We start from the raw sequence: 18,275 nt of genomic DNA, 5'->3' as shown, positions 1-18,275 counted from the left end.
AGACATTTGTTTGGGCTTTTAAAAAGTAATTTTGGAAGCTCCTGATTATACCCCCCTTTTGTTTGCAAATTGCTGAATATTCAGTATACTGATATTTTAAGATGCATCAATTTCAAGTTTACTGTAGCTCTTTCAGCAGTAGAGTTGGTGCGCTTAAAGCACTCAACAATACAACCAGACAGCAAACGGGCACATGGCAAACCAAACAGGCACATAGCAAAACCAAGTAGGCACATAAATAACAGGGGATGACAACATGGACAGACATTGAAAAGTGCATTGGCTTCCCACTCATACACATAGGACGCAGTCTGTTGCCATTCTACAGTATCTGCAATCGCTAACTATGTCCTCTGCTCCTAGTGGTCAGTGGCCCTCATACTTGACCCTGTTTACTTGTTGTCACACTCTATGCCAATGCCATGCCTAGATCAACGACACTTATGTGACCCTTTTAAATGGCATCACTACTTAACGTGCACATAGCACAGGTGCCTTGAAGGGCAAGAGAGTAGTGAAATGCCCCTGTCCTCTGCAACCCCCTGGGCTTGATGAATCTCAACCGTGACGTCATAGTTTCCCCCTTCCATCTGGTCACTTGTGTGTGTGTTTGTGTGTGTAAGGGCTCGGGCCACAGGTGTTTATGATGCCCAATTTTCCTGGCACGACAAAGTCGGGGAGGCAGAGCTCTCATCTTTAACCAACAGAGTGCGCCGCTTATGGGTGTCTATACAGAGAGATTGTGTGCAGCTGTGTCTGTCTTGAACACGGGTGTGCGTTTTGCCTTAGAGAGAGGGTGTGGATGTGAAGGTGGGTCGGGTGGATATGCGTGTGTGGGGTGGGTGTACTTGGGCGTTGGGCATGTCAGGTGTGTGTGTGTGTGTGTGTGTGTGTGCGTGCGTTGCGTGCGTACGTGCGTACATGCTTGTAGAGCGTGTGAGTATGGTGTCTGTGTGTGTGTGAGAGCACGCGAGAGGTGGGTTGGTGTACTTGGGCATGTCAGTCTTGTGGCCTCACTCCCATGTGGCCATTAGCATCAGCATCAGTCGCAGTGCAGTGCAGGGCCGAGGTCAGGGGAAGTGGAGAAGGGCGGAGTGGGTGGGTGTGTGTGTGTGTTGGGGGGCGGAGGGGGGTTGACTGAAAGAGGTTGGGTAGAGGGCAGGTGGCCTGGGATAGTAGGGGGTAGTGACTCCAGGGGGCGGGCTACGGGAAGCAAGGTTGGCAGGGTTGGGTGTGTGCGTGTGTATGGAATGATATGGGTGTGAGGAGGAGAGTCTGTGTAAATGTGTGTGTGGGTGCCGGGCCAGTGCTTATCATCCTCTAATTAAGAGCTTGAGACACAGCTTTCTCTTGTCTCACAGAAACTCATAAAATGTGACATCCACTCCCCCTCTGCCCCAAGGCCTGTCCTGTCCTCCCCTCCGTCTAGAGAATTCACACACTCTAGCGCTCTCTCTCTCTCACTCTCTCTCTCTCTCTCTCTCTCTCTCTCTCTCTCTCGCTCTCTCTCGCTCTCGCTCTCGCTCTTCCCCTCTCTCCCCATCTATTTCCCTCCCTTTCTTGATTTCTCTCCCTCCCTCCCTCTCGCTCTCTTCCTTTCTATCAGGGCACAGAAGAAGAGTAACCCAGTTTGACATACACACACTCTCACAGACACACGCACACCAAATAGAAAACGAGCATAATGTCATTGTCAATGTGTCACACACACACACACACACACACACACACACACACACACACACACACACACACACACACACACACACACACACACACACACACACACACACACACACACCATTCACATACGCACTCATTTTGCAGCACGCTCGCAGAGAAGCCCAAATCGAAATCACACTATCACATGACTGGCATATTTAATCCATCTGGCATCCACTGGTTATACACTGGTTTAAGGTGTTAATCACACAGGGCAATGAATCATTATGTGGACTATGTCACTCGAACACACACACACACAGGCATGCACACACACACACACACACACATGCGCGCGCGCACACACACACACATCGCTTTTTGATTAAACAGAAACTTTTGTACTAACACACACACACCCCTCCATACCCCGATAAGGCTTAGTGTTAATTAAGAAATGCATTACATCGCTGCAGACACACACACACACACACACACACACACACACACACACACACACACACACACACACACACACACACGTGCACAGGAGATGAAGGGACTGGCAGATGAGCTCAGAGGAAAGCCTTGACTCTGGGGCAGCGCAGAGGCCTTATCGGGAGAGGGAGAGAGAGAGCAAAGGAGGAGAGGAGTGAAGGAGGAAAGGAGAGAGGAGAGGAGGAATGCAAACACTGATGGAGATGAATGCAGAGCGAAGAGGTGGAGGAGGATGGAATAGAACCGCAAAGGAGAATTGAAGACTGAACAGACAGGCCTCCTACAGCAGATGTCTGATAGATCCCCACAAGTACACACACACACACACACACACACACACACACACACACACTTGCAGACTCACACTCACAGACACACAGGCACACTCTCGAACCTAGATCAACAAAACACAGAATGGCTGTGAATGGCGGCACTGAAGGCCTTATCCAACCACTGGCCCCCATGTTTACAATGAGTCAAAGCTGTGTAGGATGTCAAGTATAATGTGTCCAGTTCATGCCATTGTGATGAAAAACCGTTGAGCACTTGTGGTACCCGGCTTAATATTCTTAGAGACTGTGCGTATGTGTGGGTTTGCATGCATGTGCTTGTGCTTTATAGTATCTATGCATGTGTTTCCATGAGCATAATAAAACAATTTGACCTTTTCTCTGACAGAGCTCTTGATCCGCTTAGCTTGTGGCATTAGCCAGCATGTCCACCTGTATGACAAGTTGGAAAAGTGTCATGGTGGACAGAAAATGTAACCAGCTGCACTGGATGTTCTTCCACCTGTGCGGTGAACACTATGCTGTCAGTCCAGATGCTCGTGGGTTTGAAGACATAATGGAACAAACACCATTGGCCTCCTTTCTAGGCTCTTCAGAGACGCTGAGTCAGGCAAAGTGTAGGGTTTTTTCTCACTATACACTAGGGGTGGGCAAAATGGTAAAAATGTCATCACTATTTTTTAGTAGACACATTATTTTTTAAATATTTTGATCACAATCTTCCATCAGAAAAATACTTTCACTTTCAAAGGTGAAACTTGGTAAGGCTGTGTATCTGACTTAGACAAAAAGAAAAGGTCGATGGGGGCAGGAGCGATATTCCCTGCCTCAAGCTATAGGTCGCGGTCCTGTTGCGGCTGTAATTTTTTGTTGGTTTCTTTTTTGCCGTATTCTTCACTGAGGAGGAACATGACCTTGTAATTAACGCTGACTGGCTCAATGGAAATCTATGTACTATTTCATATGAAACCGAACAATTTTATTTTGAAAACCATTTGCTGCCACTGGTTTTGTACCCGTAATCTCCATGTGTCCCTCACATAGGCCTTGTCTCCTGCTTTCCCATCCCGTGAATGAAATGACTGTGTGCGCGTGCGTGTGTGTCTGTCCGCAGGGTACTAAGCTTGAGCCGGGCCTGCTGCGGTGCTTCCAGGTGTCGTGTGAGGGCCACCCCGTGGACCACTACACCCAGATCAGCAACAAGCTGCTGCTCGACATACGCAGACACATCCGCAAATACTACAGCGTGAGTACACACACACACACACACACACACACACACACACTACAGTGTAAGTACACACACACACTCGTAAATACTACAGCGCAAGTACACACATATGCATATACTACAGCGTAAGTATGCACACACACGCGCACACACACACTTGGAAATGCTACAGCGTAAGTACACATACACAATTTAACCATTTGTTACATCAACACAAAATGCGTTCTGCGTTTTCACCAACCGTTACAATGGATGTAGCTCTTACATTTTTTTCTGTGTTCGTGTGGCATACAGGAGTGCATCCTGCCAGTGTCCTGCTAGCGAAGTGCACACACACACACACACACACACACACACACACACACACACACACACACACACACACACACACACACACACACACACACACACACACACACACACACACACACACACACACACACACACACCGTAAGACTTTATTTGTTTTTAGTTGTCAATTTAGCACAATTACGTTGCACACATCCTCTGATTTCTATTTATTTGTGATTAATAACATTTTACTTTCTGCAAGAATGCATACACACGTAGTCACCTACGTTAAAAGTGCTTTTTTAAGGGAACACTTGTTGTAATCAAGGTTAGAACAGCTAGAAGACATTGGAGTCTCACTCCCTCTTGCAGTAAATAAATTGCAACACACCCCAAAATCTCTGTCTGGAAATCAGCGACACAGCCTGGTCCCAACACACACACACACACACACACACACACACACACACACACACACACACACACACACACACACACACACACACACACACACACACACACACACACACACACACACACACACACACACACACACAATCTCTAAAAATCAAATGACGCCAGATTCTTACAGTCATAAATTTGTCAATGCAGTTGAAGTAGCTGTAGCACTAAGTGAGAGTTTCAAATCTCTGATTGACCAGAGACAGAAAAGCAGTCAGTGCTCCCTGTGCTGAAGTGATTGTGATTGGAGTTGGGTGGGTAAATGGAGAGGCCCCTGATCAGAGAGAGATGTTTGTTAATATGCATGAAGCCTTTCTTTGCCACTTGGTACTTTTGTTTTGTTTTATTTATTTATTTGTTTTTGCTTGCTGGCTTGTTTGTTTGTTTCAGTGCCCTTTATCGAAAATCAGATTTGGTATGTTTTTTATCACACATGTATTCTGTATTAAACCGTAAGTGTTGTTCTCCTGCCTAGAAATCAGACTCTCAGTCTGTTTTATTTATAACGCAAGTGTAAGACGAAGGTCTTAGGGAAGATATACTAGTATTTAGTCTTTATTCATTTCTGAAATGTGCAATTCCTTGACTATATGAAAGATTGTAAATATTATGTTTTTTCTCTTTGCTGGAAAGTTTGAAATTAAGTTTTTCACACTCTGCCTTTTAACGCAGTAACTGAACAAAATAGTAATGCTAATATTAACTGCTAGCCTCTAGCAGTGAGGCTATTAGCCTGCCTTTTCACCCGAGTCACGTGCGTCGGTGTGTGTGCACGCGCACAATTTACCAGAACCTTGCATTTCCTGCTGGGGCCTGGATGGACTTCATGCCACGAGCACACCCTTCTCAACACGTGCACACACGCGCACACACACGCACGCACACACACACACACACACGCGCACGCACACACACACACACACACACACACACACTGTCTTACACCTACATGCGCCCATGTTGACGCGCACACGCACACACACGCCCTCTTCTCAGCTCAAATGTTCCTGTCAGTCCTTCATGTTTGTGCCTTTTAATATTTACAATGTGTGACATGACGGGTCAGACAAGTAGCCTATTTAACACACACACACACACACACACACACACACACACACACACACACACACACACACACACACACACACACACACACACACACACACACACACACACACACACACACACACACACACACACACACACCTTAATGTAAGGGAGATTGGTAAGTGTGTCTCTCTCCATGCCAATGCACAGCAAGATCTGATATCTAGCCTCAGGTGGGCGACTGGCAAGTCTTAGGGGATGTGTTAAAGCATTTTACCTATCGTGTGTGTGTGTGTGTGCGCGTGTGCACGCGTGCGCACATGTATGTGTATGTGTATGTGTATGTGGTAGTGAGTGAGAGTGAGAGACACTGTGTGTGTGTGCCTGTGTGAAAGCGTTTCCCCATTCTACCACTTGCCCAGCTCTGCCGCGGGCCCTTTGGTTTAAGAGCACAACCGCAACACTGATCACCTGGTGCTCATGTCATGTCTCCAGTGACATGGCCCTTAATTGCCTTGAGGAGGTGTGTGTGTGTGTGTGTGTGTGTGTGTGTGTGTGTGTGTGTGTGTGTGTGTGTGTGTGTGTGTGTGTGTGTGTGTGTGTGTGTGTGTGTGTGTGTGTGTGTGTGTGTGTGTGTGTGTGTGTGTGTGTGTGTGTGTGTGTGTGTGTGTGTGTGTGTGTGTGTGTGTGACTCGAAGGGGTGCATGCATTACTGGGGACAAACCCTTTGAGTGCTCAATAGCACTTCGGCTAAATGCATCAAGTAATGTAAAACCCTGCTGGGTGCTGGATACACACAGGAAAGTGACATTTTGAGGGGAAGGAAAAGTTACCCAACACCATAAACTGGAACCGTTAAGAAACTACTTAGTAGATTTCAGCAATAAAGGATCATTTTGGAATACAACTACACAGAATATCCACGTTTTTGAATACAGAGCTATTCAACAGAACAGCTTTAAATGAAGATGGAGAGAGAGAGAAAGAGAGTGAGTGAGAGAGTTGTTTATCGTTAGTCAGGGTCTGGAACGCAAGGGCTACACACAGGTTTGAATGAAATGTGTGTGCATGTGTGTTTGTGTGTGTGTGTGTGTGTTGATCGTTAGTCAGGGTCTGGAACACGGGCGCTATACACACAGGTTTGAGTCAGGGATGTGTGTGTAGGCGTGTGGAAAACTCTCCCACAGGGCTGTACAGAAATCAATTAGTGGTGTGAATGTAGCCACCTCCCTCGCTAGTCTCGAGTCTCTTGCTCTCATTGTCATACCGGGAGAAACAGCTGCTGCCTCTGAATGCTACACACACACACACACACACACACACACACACACACACACACACACACACACACACACACACGTGCGCGCGCACACACTCTGTCCCCTACACACACACACACACACACACACACACGCACACACTCTGTCCCCTACACACACACACACACACACACACACACACACACACACACACACACACACACACGGTGGCTTAGCTTAGGCTAAGCAGGTCCCCCCTCCCTCCCTCTGCCAGTGCAATGAAGAGGGGTAATATTGTGTAATTAAGGATTCTTTTCAGTGGAGGGGAGCGCTCAAATAGAGCTGTTTGTTCGCAGAGCTGGAGGGAGAAAGCCAGTCAAGCCTGTGTGATGGAGTGAGGGGAGGTGGGTACAGAGGAGAAAGAGAGAGTGGAGAGAGAGGGGGAGAGGAGAGAGAGAGACAGAGAGCGTACAAGTGTATGAGCGTAAGACAGACAGAGGGATGAAGAGAAAAAGGACAGCAAATGGATAGGAGAGAGAGGGAAAGAAAGCCACGGACATAGAGAGTGAGACGGGGAAGTACAGAAAGAGAGCGTGATGGAGGGAGCGATTGAGTTGGAGAGTGATCGAGTGAGGGAGCGAAAGAAAAAGAGCAGGTGAATGAGTGAGGGAAAGAGGGAGGGAGGGAGAGAGAGAGAGGCTTACATGGTTACAGAGTGGAAGTCGTGGTCTTGTTTGTGGAGTTTCCTGTGGAACGACAGCAGCAGCAGCAGCAGCCAGGCATTAATCACTGGAGAAATCACACACACACACACACACACACACACACACACACACACACACACACACACACACACACACACACACACACACACACACACACACACACACACACACACACACACACACACACACACACACACACACACACACACACCAACCCAACTCAACCCCCATGCCATTATCAATAAGGCCGCCCTTCTGTAGACAAAGCAAATATACATCTCTCTCTCTCTCTCTCTCTCTCTCTCTCTCTCTCTCTCTATCTCTCTATCTCTCTATCTCTCTATCTCTCTCTATCTCTATCTCCTCTGCTCTTTCTCCCTCTCTCTGTCAACCACTTGTATGGTTGCTCTCTCCCTTCCTCCCTCTATTCCTTTCTTTTCTCCTCCTTTATTTCCCTCTCTATCTCTTCCTCTTTGTCTTTTCCTTGTGCCTGTCATCCCCCCCTCCCTTCATCCCCTGGCGTCCTGAGTCAAATGAGTAGTGTGCCCCCCCTCTGTATTTACCCCCCATTCTAATGTGCGTTGCCATGGCGGTTAACAAATTATTGCAATTATCTTCGTCACGCGGGTCGCCCTTGGTAACTGGCTTGCTCTGTGTGTGTGTGTGTGTGTGTGTGTGTGTCTGCGTGCGTGTCTTGGTAACTGGCTTGCTCACACTTGGGGAACAGAGGGATTTGAAGCTAGCAAGGACGGTGGGAGAAGGAGAGGGGGTGCTGGAGAGAGAGGGAGAGGTTTGTGTGTGTGTGGGAGAGAGAGAGTAGGTGTGAGTGAGGAGGGAGGGAGGTGGAGTGCAGAGGGGGCTGATAATCCTGTTTTGAACAAAAGGTCAAATTGCTGAATAGAAAAGGCTTGATTAAGCCGAAGATGTACAAAGTGGACGCGGTTTCAGCCCCATTCAGTCCCCGGCGCTGCAGCCACGGCCACTGGCCTTGTAAGTACATCTGTTGATTACTGAAGTACAAAACCCACAGAGCCTGTTGTCTGGGCCCCATTTCTCTCTTTTTTTCTTCTCTTTTTTTGCTCTTTCTTTTTCTGTTCTGTCTCTCTTTTTTCTTTTTTTTTTCTCCCTCCGCCCCAGTCTGCTGTAATCGCAGTGGTTTAGAAAAATGAGAGGGGGAGGGAGAGGGGAAAAGGGTGTGGGCATTGCACACACTAGCGTGTGCGTGTGTGTGTGAGAGAGAGAGAGCGAGAGAACGAGAGAGCGAGAGCGAGCGCAGGTGGATTTCTAGGGAGGATTTCTTTGTTGCATTCCTTCATGGTTAAAGATAAAGTTGAAAAAAGGCGCGTAAATCCTGTTGATGTGCTCTCTCTCTCTCTCTCTCTCTCTCTCTCTCTCTCTCTCTCTCTCTCTCTCTCTCTCTCTCTCTCTCTCTCTCTCTCTCTCTCTCTCTCTCTCTCTCTCTAGTGTGTGGACCTGGGGGTTAATGGTACCTCTCATTACTGTCACTGATAGCTGAACAACTCTGGCTTGATTTCACAGATAGGAGGAGAGGAGAGGAGAGGAGGATCAGAGAAGGAGGGGTGGAAGGAAGGAGGCAGTCACGCTCTGAAAGGAGATTGGACATTTTGGAGGGAAGGGAAAAAGAGGAGGTGGTGACTGAGGGGGAGGAGAGGAGAGAGAGAGACGGAGGGACAGAGGGAAAGGAGAGAAAGAGAGGGGGAAAGGAGATTTTAAAATGATTCAAATGATGTAAAGATGACAAAGTAGTTTAGGAAGAACAAGTGCTGGAAAGGAGTGATGAAAAAATCAGAGAGAGAGAGAGAGAGAGAGAGAGAGAGAGAGAGAGAGAGAGAGAGAGAGAGAGAGAGAGAGAGAGAGAGAGAGAGAGAGAGAGAGAGAGAGAGAGAGAGAGAGAGAGAGAGAGAGAGAGAGAGAGAGAGAGGCAGAGGCAGACATGGAGCATGAACAGATATGTTAGAGGAGAGGAGGGCAGCAAGTCTTCTGATGATGTCATCGCAGTCGAAGGCAGGAGTGGAGGGCCACTGGACAGAGGAGGAGTAGTAGAAGAAAGGAACGTGAAGGAATGAGAAAGATTTAAGGATTGTAGGAGAGGAGAGCTGTAGTGGAAGAGAGGAAAGATGAGGAATCATCAGCAGAGCAGAGAGGGGAGGAGTGAGGAGCAGATGATGAAAGGAGTGTAAAGGAAGAGCAAGGTTGCTTTGGACTAGGGGAGGAGAGGAAGAAGGGAAGAGTAGAAGAGATGAAAGGGAGAGTGGTGAAGAGTCGTGCAAAGCAGCATTGCAGTGGTTTGATCCCTGGGCCCATAGAAAAGGAGAGAGGACGGGAGAAAGAGGAGGAGAAGAGTGGAGGAGGAGAGCGTAAGGAGAAAGAAATGGAGAGAGAGAGAAAGAGGGAGCGGTGCATTGCAGTGATCCGTGGGCCCATAGGAAAGAGGGAGAGTGGCAAAGGGAAATAGGAGGAGAGGAGGAGAGAAGAGGAGCGTATGAAAAGAGAGAGCGAGTGAGCGCAAGGCAGCAGTGTTGTGCTTTGAGGTGCTGTGCAGTGGTGTGGTGTGATCCCTAGGGCCCAGCTACAAACGCAAAGTGCAGTAACTATGCCGACATGGAAACTTCAAAAAGGCCTTTATTTTGGCATTAGATTGGATATTGTAGTTACTGCAAATTTGACAGCAACATATCCAAAACGGGAGACATTTGGAACATAAGGCTTTGTCACAAGATAATTGACCATTCACAGTCTGAACTGAATTCTGACAAAAATATGTAGTTACTACACTTTGCCTTTGTAGGGCAGGCAGACATAGGAACGAGGGGGAGAGTAGAAGTGGGAAAGGGGAGGAGGAGAGGAGTATATGAAAGGAAGAAAGAGAGGGAGAGAAAGCAAGGTACCAGTGCAGTGCAGTGCAGTGCTGTGCTGTGGTGTGGTGTGCTGTGATCCCTGGGTGCAGGTCTCAGCCCTGGTGTGTTTGGTTAAATGATGTGTGAACTCATTTGACGGGTGCAGGAGTGCCAGCGTTGACTGTGTCAGGTATCGACTGGTGTAATTATGCAATTATGCCCCTTTATCCTGGTACTCTCGCCCTCCCCACCGCCCTCCCAATTAGATGCCTGTTCCCCTCGCTTCTTTCTTTCTCTAAACCTCTCTCTCTCCCACCCCCCCCTTTCTCTCATCATCATCATCTCCTCTCTATATATCTCTCTCTCCCCCTCTTTCCGTTCATCCCTCCCTCCCACCCAGTCTACTCTCTCTCTCTCTCTCTCTCTCTCTCTCTCTCTCTCTCTCTCTCTCTCTCTCTCTCTCTCTCTCTCTCTCCCTCTCTCTCCATCCCTCCCACCCCCTCAGACGATCGTTCACAGTTGCACAGTTGAGACGTCTAAATGAGTGTGTATGAAATCACTGCTCTTTCATGAATGTGTGTTCGATGTAATGGCTATGTTTCGTTCGCGCGTAGTACATGAATGATGGCATGATGGGGAAGTCTGAAGTGTCGGTGGGATTTTTTTTTTTTTAAATGCTTTGCGACGCGTGCGTTTACAGATATGACTCTGGGTGATTAAATGATAAATGGGTTGTGGGTAGTAGACGGTTTGTGATTCATTTTGTCAATTCTTTGAGTGCTATATAGAACCGTTACATATGTTTGGGGTGGCGCGTGCGTGCGTGCGTGCGTGCGTGCGTGTGTGTGTGTGTGTGTGTGCGAGAGTCACATTTCTAGTGTGAGGACAACAGGAGTGGTTTGTTGTGTTTTCTTCAGGGGTGTGTGTGTTTGGGTCTGGATTGTGCTATGAACCACTTGGGAGTTTGCAGTGTGTGTGCGTGTGTGTGTGTGTGTGTGTGTGTGTGTGTGTGTGTGTGTGTGTGTGTGTGTTTACACTCCTTCCAGAGAGCAGTGGTTCTGGGTCAGTGGGCAGGTGCACCAGGGGGAGCAAGGGGCATGATGGGTAAATTCTTTTTGGCCGCCTCGCTATAGTAACTTGTCAGGGGAGTTCAGATGAGCAGTCGCAGGTCACTCACTAGCCAACAGGGAGAGAAACAGCTGTTGCAGAAACAATCTCTGTCCTTCTCTCTCTCTCTCTCTCTCTCTCTCTCTCTCTCTCCTTTTCTCTGTTACGTCTCTTTTTTGTCATTTCTGCTTTTCAACCTACACCCCCCACACTTAACATTTTGCTTTCTCTGTTTTCCTTTCCTTCTGTCTCTCCTCATTCTAAAATGATAAAGGACATCTTAATTGGACAAACAAATGGCAGCAATGAAGCAGCTACAATGTTAGTATTTTGTATCTGCTCCATTTGAAATAATCTCTCTGTCTCTCTCTCCCTCTCTCTCTCTCTCTCTCTCTCTCTCTCTCTCTCTCTCTCTATCTATCTCTCTCTCTCTCCCTCTCTTTCTCTCTCTCTCTCTCTCTCTCTCTCTGTCTCTCTCTCCCTCTCTCTCTCTCTCTCTCTCTCTCTCTCTCTCTCGAAATGCTTAATCATTCTCTCCTTTTCCAAGCCCATGGGAACGGTTATGTTGGCTCAGGCCAGGGTCTCACACACTAACAATGAGAAGGCCCAAGGGGCAAACACTGTGATTTCATAACACACACACACACACACACACACACACACACACACACACACACACACACACACACACACACACACACACACACACACACACACACACACACACACACACACACATACACACACAAATACTCCACAAAATGAAAATCAAACAGCACACATATGTCAAGATTCAATTACGCCCCAACAGCCCGTCTCCCCTGCCTCGGTGCTCCGTGGCTAATTATCGCAGAGTTGCCCGACTCTCCTCGTGGCCGACACCTGCGGATTAATTAGGAAATTAAAAGGAGCAGTTGATACGATAGTCTTTTGTGTGTGTTGCGGATAAGGCCTGTGCCTTCCTTGCCGTGTGTTTGTCGGAGCAGCGGCAGGTAAAAGATAAGACCAAGGGGGAGGTGTTGGCTTTAACGCGTACGGAATACACTGCAGATAAGCTTCAAAGACACACGCACTACACTTAATAAGGCTGCCGGAAATCGAACCAAATTAAACCATCCACGAGTCTGTGTGTGTGTGTGGGTTTAAGCCAGCATGTGTACAAAAACACAGTATGCCTCCCTCAGTGTGCGTGTGCGTCTGTGTGCGTGAACACTGTGTTCTATGTGTCTCTGAGTGTGCTGGCCTTATCTGCCCCTTGTGCTGGCCCTGTCCTGCATCCGTCTCCTTGCCAGTACCAGCTGTTACACTTCTTGTCTCTCTTCCTTTGCTCCTTGTTCTCTCCTTCTGTGTCTGTCGCTCTCTTATGTCTCTCCTTGCTCTTGGTCCATTTTTTCCTTTTTTCCCCTCCCATACCCTGTCTTTCCTAATTCTCTCTTTCTGCTCGGTTTTCCTCATTCCTCATTCTCTTTCTTGTCTTTTATTCCTGTATTCCTCTTCTCATTCATCACTCTCAGTCTGCTCTTGATTTCTGTCTTTCTGTATTTGGGCTTCGTTTGTTAGCCCTTCTCAGTGTCGTTAAGGCGTTGTTAAATGTACCCTCCCACCAAACCTGCCCCCACCAATCTCTCTCCCCTCTCCTCCCTTTCACCTCTTTCCAAGCCCCACAGAATGTACAGAGTGATTCCAATGGGTTGTCAGTAGCTTAGTATTAAGACTAATGCATATGTAAATCTAAAGCCATTATGCTGGATGGAAACAGTGAAATCTTGAAGCTTATTGTAATGAAGCCAATTAAGCCATCAAGTGGGTCTCAGTCATTTCATTCAGCCGAGAATTGTCTCCGTGCCCAAGTAAACGTCTCGCTCGGTCGGGTAGGTGTGTATATACTGTGTCTGACAGAAGCATTTGTTGAAGCACTGTGCCAAAGCAGTAGATTTGATTATACCTCCTCTCTCATATTATATACCTGTGGTCTGACATGGACTTGAAAAGCTGATGCTGTTCGCTGTGAAATTGTTGTTAATTTCTACAAAAGAAGGGACTGTTTCAAAAAAAGTGTTCAAAAACAAAAACGGTTTGCTTTGGCCAGATGTGACTGCCAAAATAGCTGCGTTGGTCATCATGACAACCAAGCCAGCCATGCTGCTGCTAAAAGGCCACTCACTGTTTTAATTACTGGACTCAGTTTTCAGATCTGCTGGTTTCTTCTTTTGAAAGCGCAGTCTCTGGGAATTGGGTGCTGAACGTGCGTGCATGTTCAATAGGTGAGCTTAGATGGCCACCAGCACCAGATCATGGCTCGGTTTAATATAAGAGTGATAATTATATTCCATAGCACCAATACTCTAAATCCTTGAACTGACTGTGGTTCACCAGTTTATCACTTTATTTGATTAGTTTCAGTGGATATAGTTGTGTTTTGTGCGTGTGTGTGTGGGTGATTAGGGGGCTGTCGGTTCTGGTAATGTGGGTAATGCTGCTCTAATGACAATGCAGCCTCCACACTGGGCCTGCACCTGTCTGGAGCCAATCCCCCTTCAACACACACACACACACACACACACACACACACACACACACACACACACACACACACACACACACACACACACACACACACACACACACCTGCTCTCACACTCGTACATATATAAGCATGCTCGCAGACACACACACACACACACACACACACACACACACACACACACACACACACACACACACACACACACACACACACACACACACACACACACACACACACACACACACACACACACACACACACACAGAAGCATGTGTATAAGCCCATTTGTCCACACATGGGTGCACAGAGTGACTTGTGGGAATCCAAGCGCATGAACACGGTGGACACTAACTACTAGATGTACCCATATTAACATAAACATGTACACACACACACACACACACACACACACACACACACACACACAATGTATAGATAAAGCTACTTTGGGAAGCACTGGTATAGATGAACCCACACACACACACACACACACACACACACACACACACACACACACACACACACACACACACACAGCATGTAAGATATGGCATGTGGTATATCCATACAAACGTGTTTATACTTAACTATAATTCATTCGCATAATCCTCTACTGACATAAATGAAGATACAATGACTGAAGATGACATACATGGTGCTGTGCATAAATAGACACTGGTATCTATTTAGTACCTGTCACCATTTTAATGACATGTTAACAACCATCTCCACTCCATATGTAAACTGTATGCCTATTATCAGCACATGTATTAAGAACCTGTCATATAATTACATTGGTTTGCTAAGTAAGGACAAATAAAAGGTATCACCTGTCTGTCTGTCTGTCTGTCTGTCTGTCTGTCTGTGATGTGGTGTATATGAATGTATGTGTTTGCCTCTGTGTGTCCCTCAGGGCTGGCTCCAGTGTGAGGACCAGGCGTGTACCCATCGCTCCCGCCGGCTGCCCATCCTCTTCTCCCGCAGTGGACCCGTCTGCCCCAGCTGCTCCAAGTACACACTCCGGCCTGAGGTACGTGTGTGTCTGTCTGTCTGTGTGTGTGCGCGTGTGTGTGTACACCCATATGCATGTTTCTGTGTATGTCTGTGTGTTGCGATAATATATTGTTGAATGCCAGATGTAGGGTCTGTCCGACTGTCACTGTCTGTCTGTCTGTTTTACTGACCGTCTCTCTGACTGTCCAGCTGTATATGTGCCCTAGTCTGTGTCTGTGTATTGGTGCCTGTCTGGTGGAAAAGAGGATAACTCTTCTACTAAAGTCCCCCGTGTGGGAATGAAATCAAGGCAGGGATTCTCATCACCCTTGATTGACACCTGTGAGCTTTAGGGATGATCAGACGTGAGACACACTGAGAAGTGAGGAGACCCTAGCACACTGCAGGTTTTAATGTGCCCATCTGTCAAATGCCAGAGACACTGCTATGCTGCCAGTGTGCCGTCCTCTACCGTCCTGTTCTCTACACCCCTCCTCCCTCCCTCCCTCCCTTCTTCCTCCATACCTCCTCGTTTCTCTCCTCTTCTCTCCTTTCCTCCCTCCTTCACCTCTGTCTTCCTCCTCTCCTTTCCTCTCTCCGCTTTCCTGCATCTTCCGCACACTGGTCTCCTGTTTCTCCTCTGTCCCCTCATCCTCCTCTCCACCTCCCACCCACCCTCTTCTTCCTGCCCCCCCCCCCTTTTCCTTATTGCCCCACTCCTCCTCCTCCTCCTCCTCCCTCCATCCTCCTCCTCCTCTTTTCTCCCCTTCCTGTCCTGCATCTGCTGCGGTCCAACCATATGTGCTGCAATGGGGTGTGTTTGACCACCACCTCCTCCTCCTCCTCCTCCTCCTCCTCCTCCTCCTCCTCCTCCTCCTCCTATTTTCTCCTCTCCTCCTCTCCTCCTCTCCCTCTCTCCTCATCCTCCTCTTTTCTCCTCTCCTCTCCTCTTCCAGATCAGCGTCTTCTTTGGTTAGTTCCTGTGTTCCACACTGGTATGTGTGACCACTTCTTTTCTCCTCCTCATATCCCCTATACGTTCCTCCTCTCCTCCTCCTCTGCTCCTCTCCCATTCTCCCCTCCTTTTCCTCCTCTTTTCTCTTCTCCTCTCCTCTTCCTTATCAGCGTCTGCTGTTGTTGGTAGCTGTGTGCCTCACTGGTGTGTGTGACCAGGTGATGGTGCTGTGGAGCCAGCTATGCACTCGCATCCTCACGCCTGCTGACTCGCACGATGCAATGCACCTCTCCTCTACTAGTCTGCTCTATTCTCTTTTCCTCCTCTTTTTCTCTTCTCTTCTCTTCTCTTCTCTTCTCTTCTCTTCTCTTCTCTTCTCTTCTCTTCTCTTCTCTTCTCTTCTCTTCTCTTCTCTTTCTTTCTCTCTCTCTCTCTCTTCTCTTCTCTCTCATCTCATCTCTTCTCTTCTCTTCTCTTCTTCTCTTCTCTTCTCTTCTCTTCTCTTCTCTTCTCTTCTCTTCTCTTCTCTTCTCTTCTCTTCTCTTCTCTTCTCTTCTCTTCTTTTCTTTTCTTTTCTTTTCTTTTCTTTTCTTTTCTTTTCTTTTCTTTTCTTCTCTTCTCTTCTCTTCTCTTCTCTTCTCTTCTGCTTTCCTCTCTGTTATTGGCTTCTTACACCGCACCTTGTCTTTTGTCTCCATCTCTTTCTGTCCTCCTTCACTTTGCCTCTATACTCCTCGTGTTACTGATTTGTCCCTCTAGAACAGTGTTTCCCAACCTTTTTTGTCACGTGTACCCCCTGAGCCTTTTTGTCATACCATGAGTACCCCCTCACTCATGCTTTATATCCCAATGTGACTATGCTCCATACATTTTTTCATTGTCCCAAGTACCCCCTGCAGTGTGCTTGCGTACCCCTAATGGTACACGTACCCCTGGTTGGGAAACTTTGCTCTAGAAGTAGTGTGTGACTTTCTGCATTCTTTCCCTCATGCTCAGTGGTTTGTGTAGTGCAGTGGTTAACAAACTTTTTGGTGAGGACCCCCTTTTGGGCCAAGAATATTTTATGATGACCGTCCCACCCCACCCCCCATATTCTGAGGCATTTTTGTGGATTAATATTAGTTTTCCATTAATAGTCCGTCAGCTAGTATTGCTAGAAATTGTGGGTTTCCTGCTTTTATGCAACGTCCCTTATGTCTGCAACCCCACTGCAGTACCTCCAGTTTGGGAACCACTGGTGTACAGACAGTGTGAGGATTCTTCGTCTCCCCAACCCGAGATGGCAACCTTTCCCTCTGGCCAATGCTATGTGTTTGAGTGTGTTTGCCAAAGAGTGTACATATGACTAGGAGTGTGTTTGTCGACCCCTGCAGACGACTGAAACACACTGCAGGCAGGCGGACAGAAAAGACAGACAGACACTCACACAGACTGAAAAGACCTTTGCAATACCGACAACCTCCAGAGAGGCAGGGTATGAGGAAGTTAGGCGGCAAAATGACATTCCATGGTCAGAAAGTGAAGTCTAGATCCACAAATATCTTCCACCCAATTCACTCATGTAGCTAATGCTAGCTATATGAAGATATTTGTAAAATCACCTGTGTTGGGTTTCGTGGAAGGCGACATGGGAAAGAAAAAGCTGATTATTGTTATTAGAGGGGAAAAAACGTGTTTGGTTGCGTTATAGAGCAAAAACTCAATATTTGATGCAGTGTGTTGGTGGTTAATCAACGTAACTGCCTTGAATAGGCAGTACCAGGTAATTTTGGACAATATTGAGAGAATATTTCGCCATAATTCATTTTATGCTCCTAAAATGTATTTTCTGCTACATTATCGAGCCACACGTGTCAGGGTCCATTGTCTGTCAATGCTGTGACGTGAGTGCTGGCTTTGGAAGTTCTGCGTCATACATTTCATTATTAAACGTGATCCCATTTTATTGGTTAAAATTCAAATACACTTGATTTGAAAAGAAGCTGTGTTGTACATACTTCTCACCTTCTGAGTTTTTCTTCCCCCATCACTGCACTAGGACTGGCTAATAGGGTGGGGGTAATACAGGGTTTCTGTCTGACAGGGCAGATTTGTTCATTCTTATTCATTTAATTTCGCCATCAACACATCACAGCTTTTATTGTTTTTCCATCATTATATTGTCAATCCCTCTGCCTTTTTTGTGATGTCCTCTGTCCAGCTCTCTCTCTCTCTCTCTCTCTCTCTCTCTCTCTCTCTCTCTCTCTCTCTCTCTCTCTCTCTCTCTCTCTCTCTCCCCCCCCTCTCTCTCTCTCCTATGCCTCTATATCTCTCCATCACATCCTCTATTCCTCTCACATCTCCTTCCATCTTTTTATTGTTTTCCATCTC

General features: G+C 47.2%; 1 protein-coding gene across 1 annotated transcript in view; it reads left to right on the top strand.

Moving 5' to 3' along the window:
• pola1 (polymerase (DNA directed), alpha 1) overlaps positions 1-18,275 on the top strand; it is a 99,559-nt gene that overhangs the window by 53,340 nt on the left and 27,944 nt on the right. Inside the window, exons 34-35 of the mRNA XM_063207395.1 lie at positions 3,565-3,696; positions 14,871-14,987. Coding sequence (XP_063063465.1) covers positions 3,565-3,696; positions 14,871-14,987 — 249 coding nt within the window. The remainder of the gene's footprint in view (positions 1-3,564; positions 3,697-14,870; positions 14,988-18,275) is intronic.

Source organism: Engraulis encrasicolus, chromosome 9 (genome assembly GCF_034702125.1).
Source record: "Engraulis encrasicolus isolate BLACKSEA-1 chromosome 9, IST_EnEncr_1.0, whole genome shotgun sequence".
Classification (NCBI taxonomy): domain Eukaryota; kingdom Metazoa; phylum Chordata; class Actinopteri; order Clupeiformes; family Engraulidae; genus Engraulis; species Engraulis encrasicolus.
Note: the sequence above shows the minus strand (reverse complement) of the source record. Positions and strands in the feature narration are given on the sequence as shown.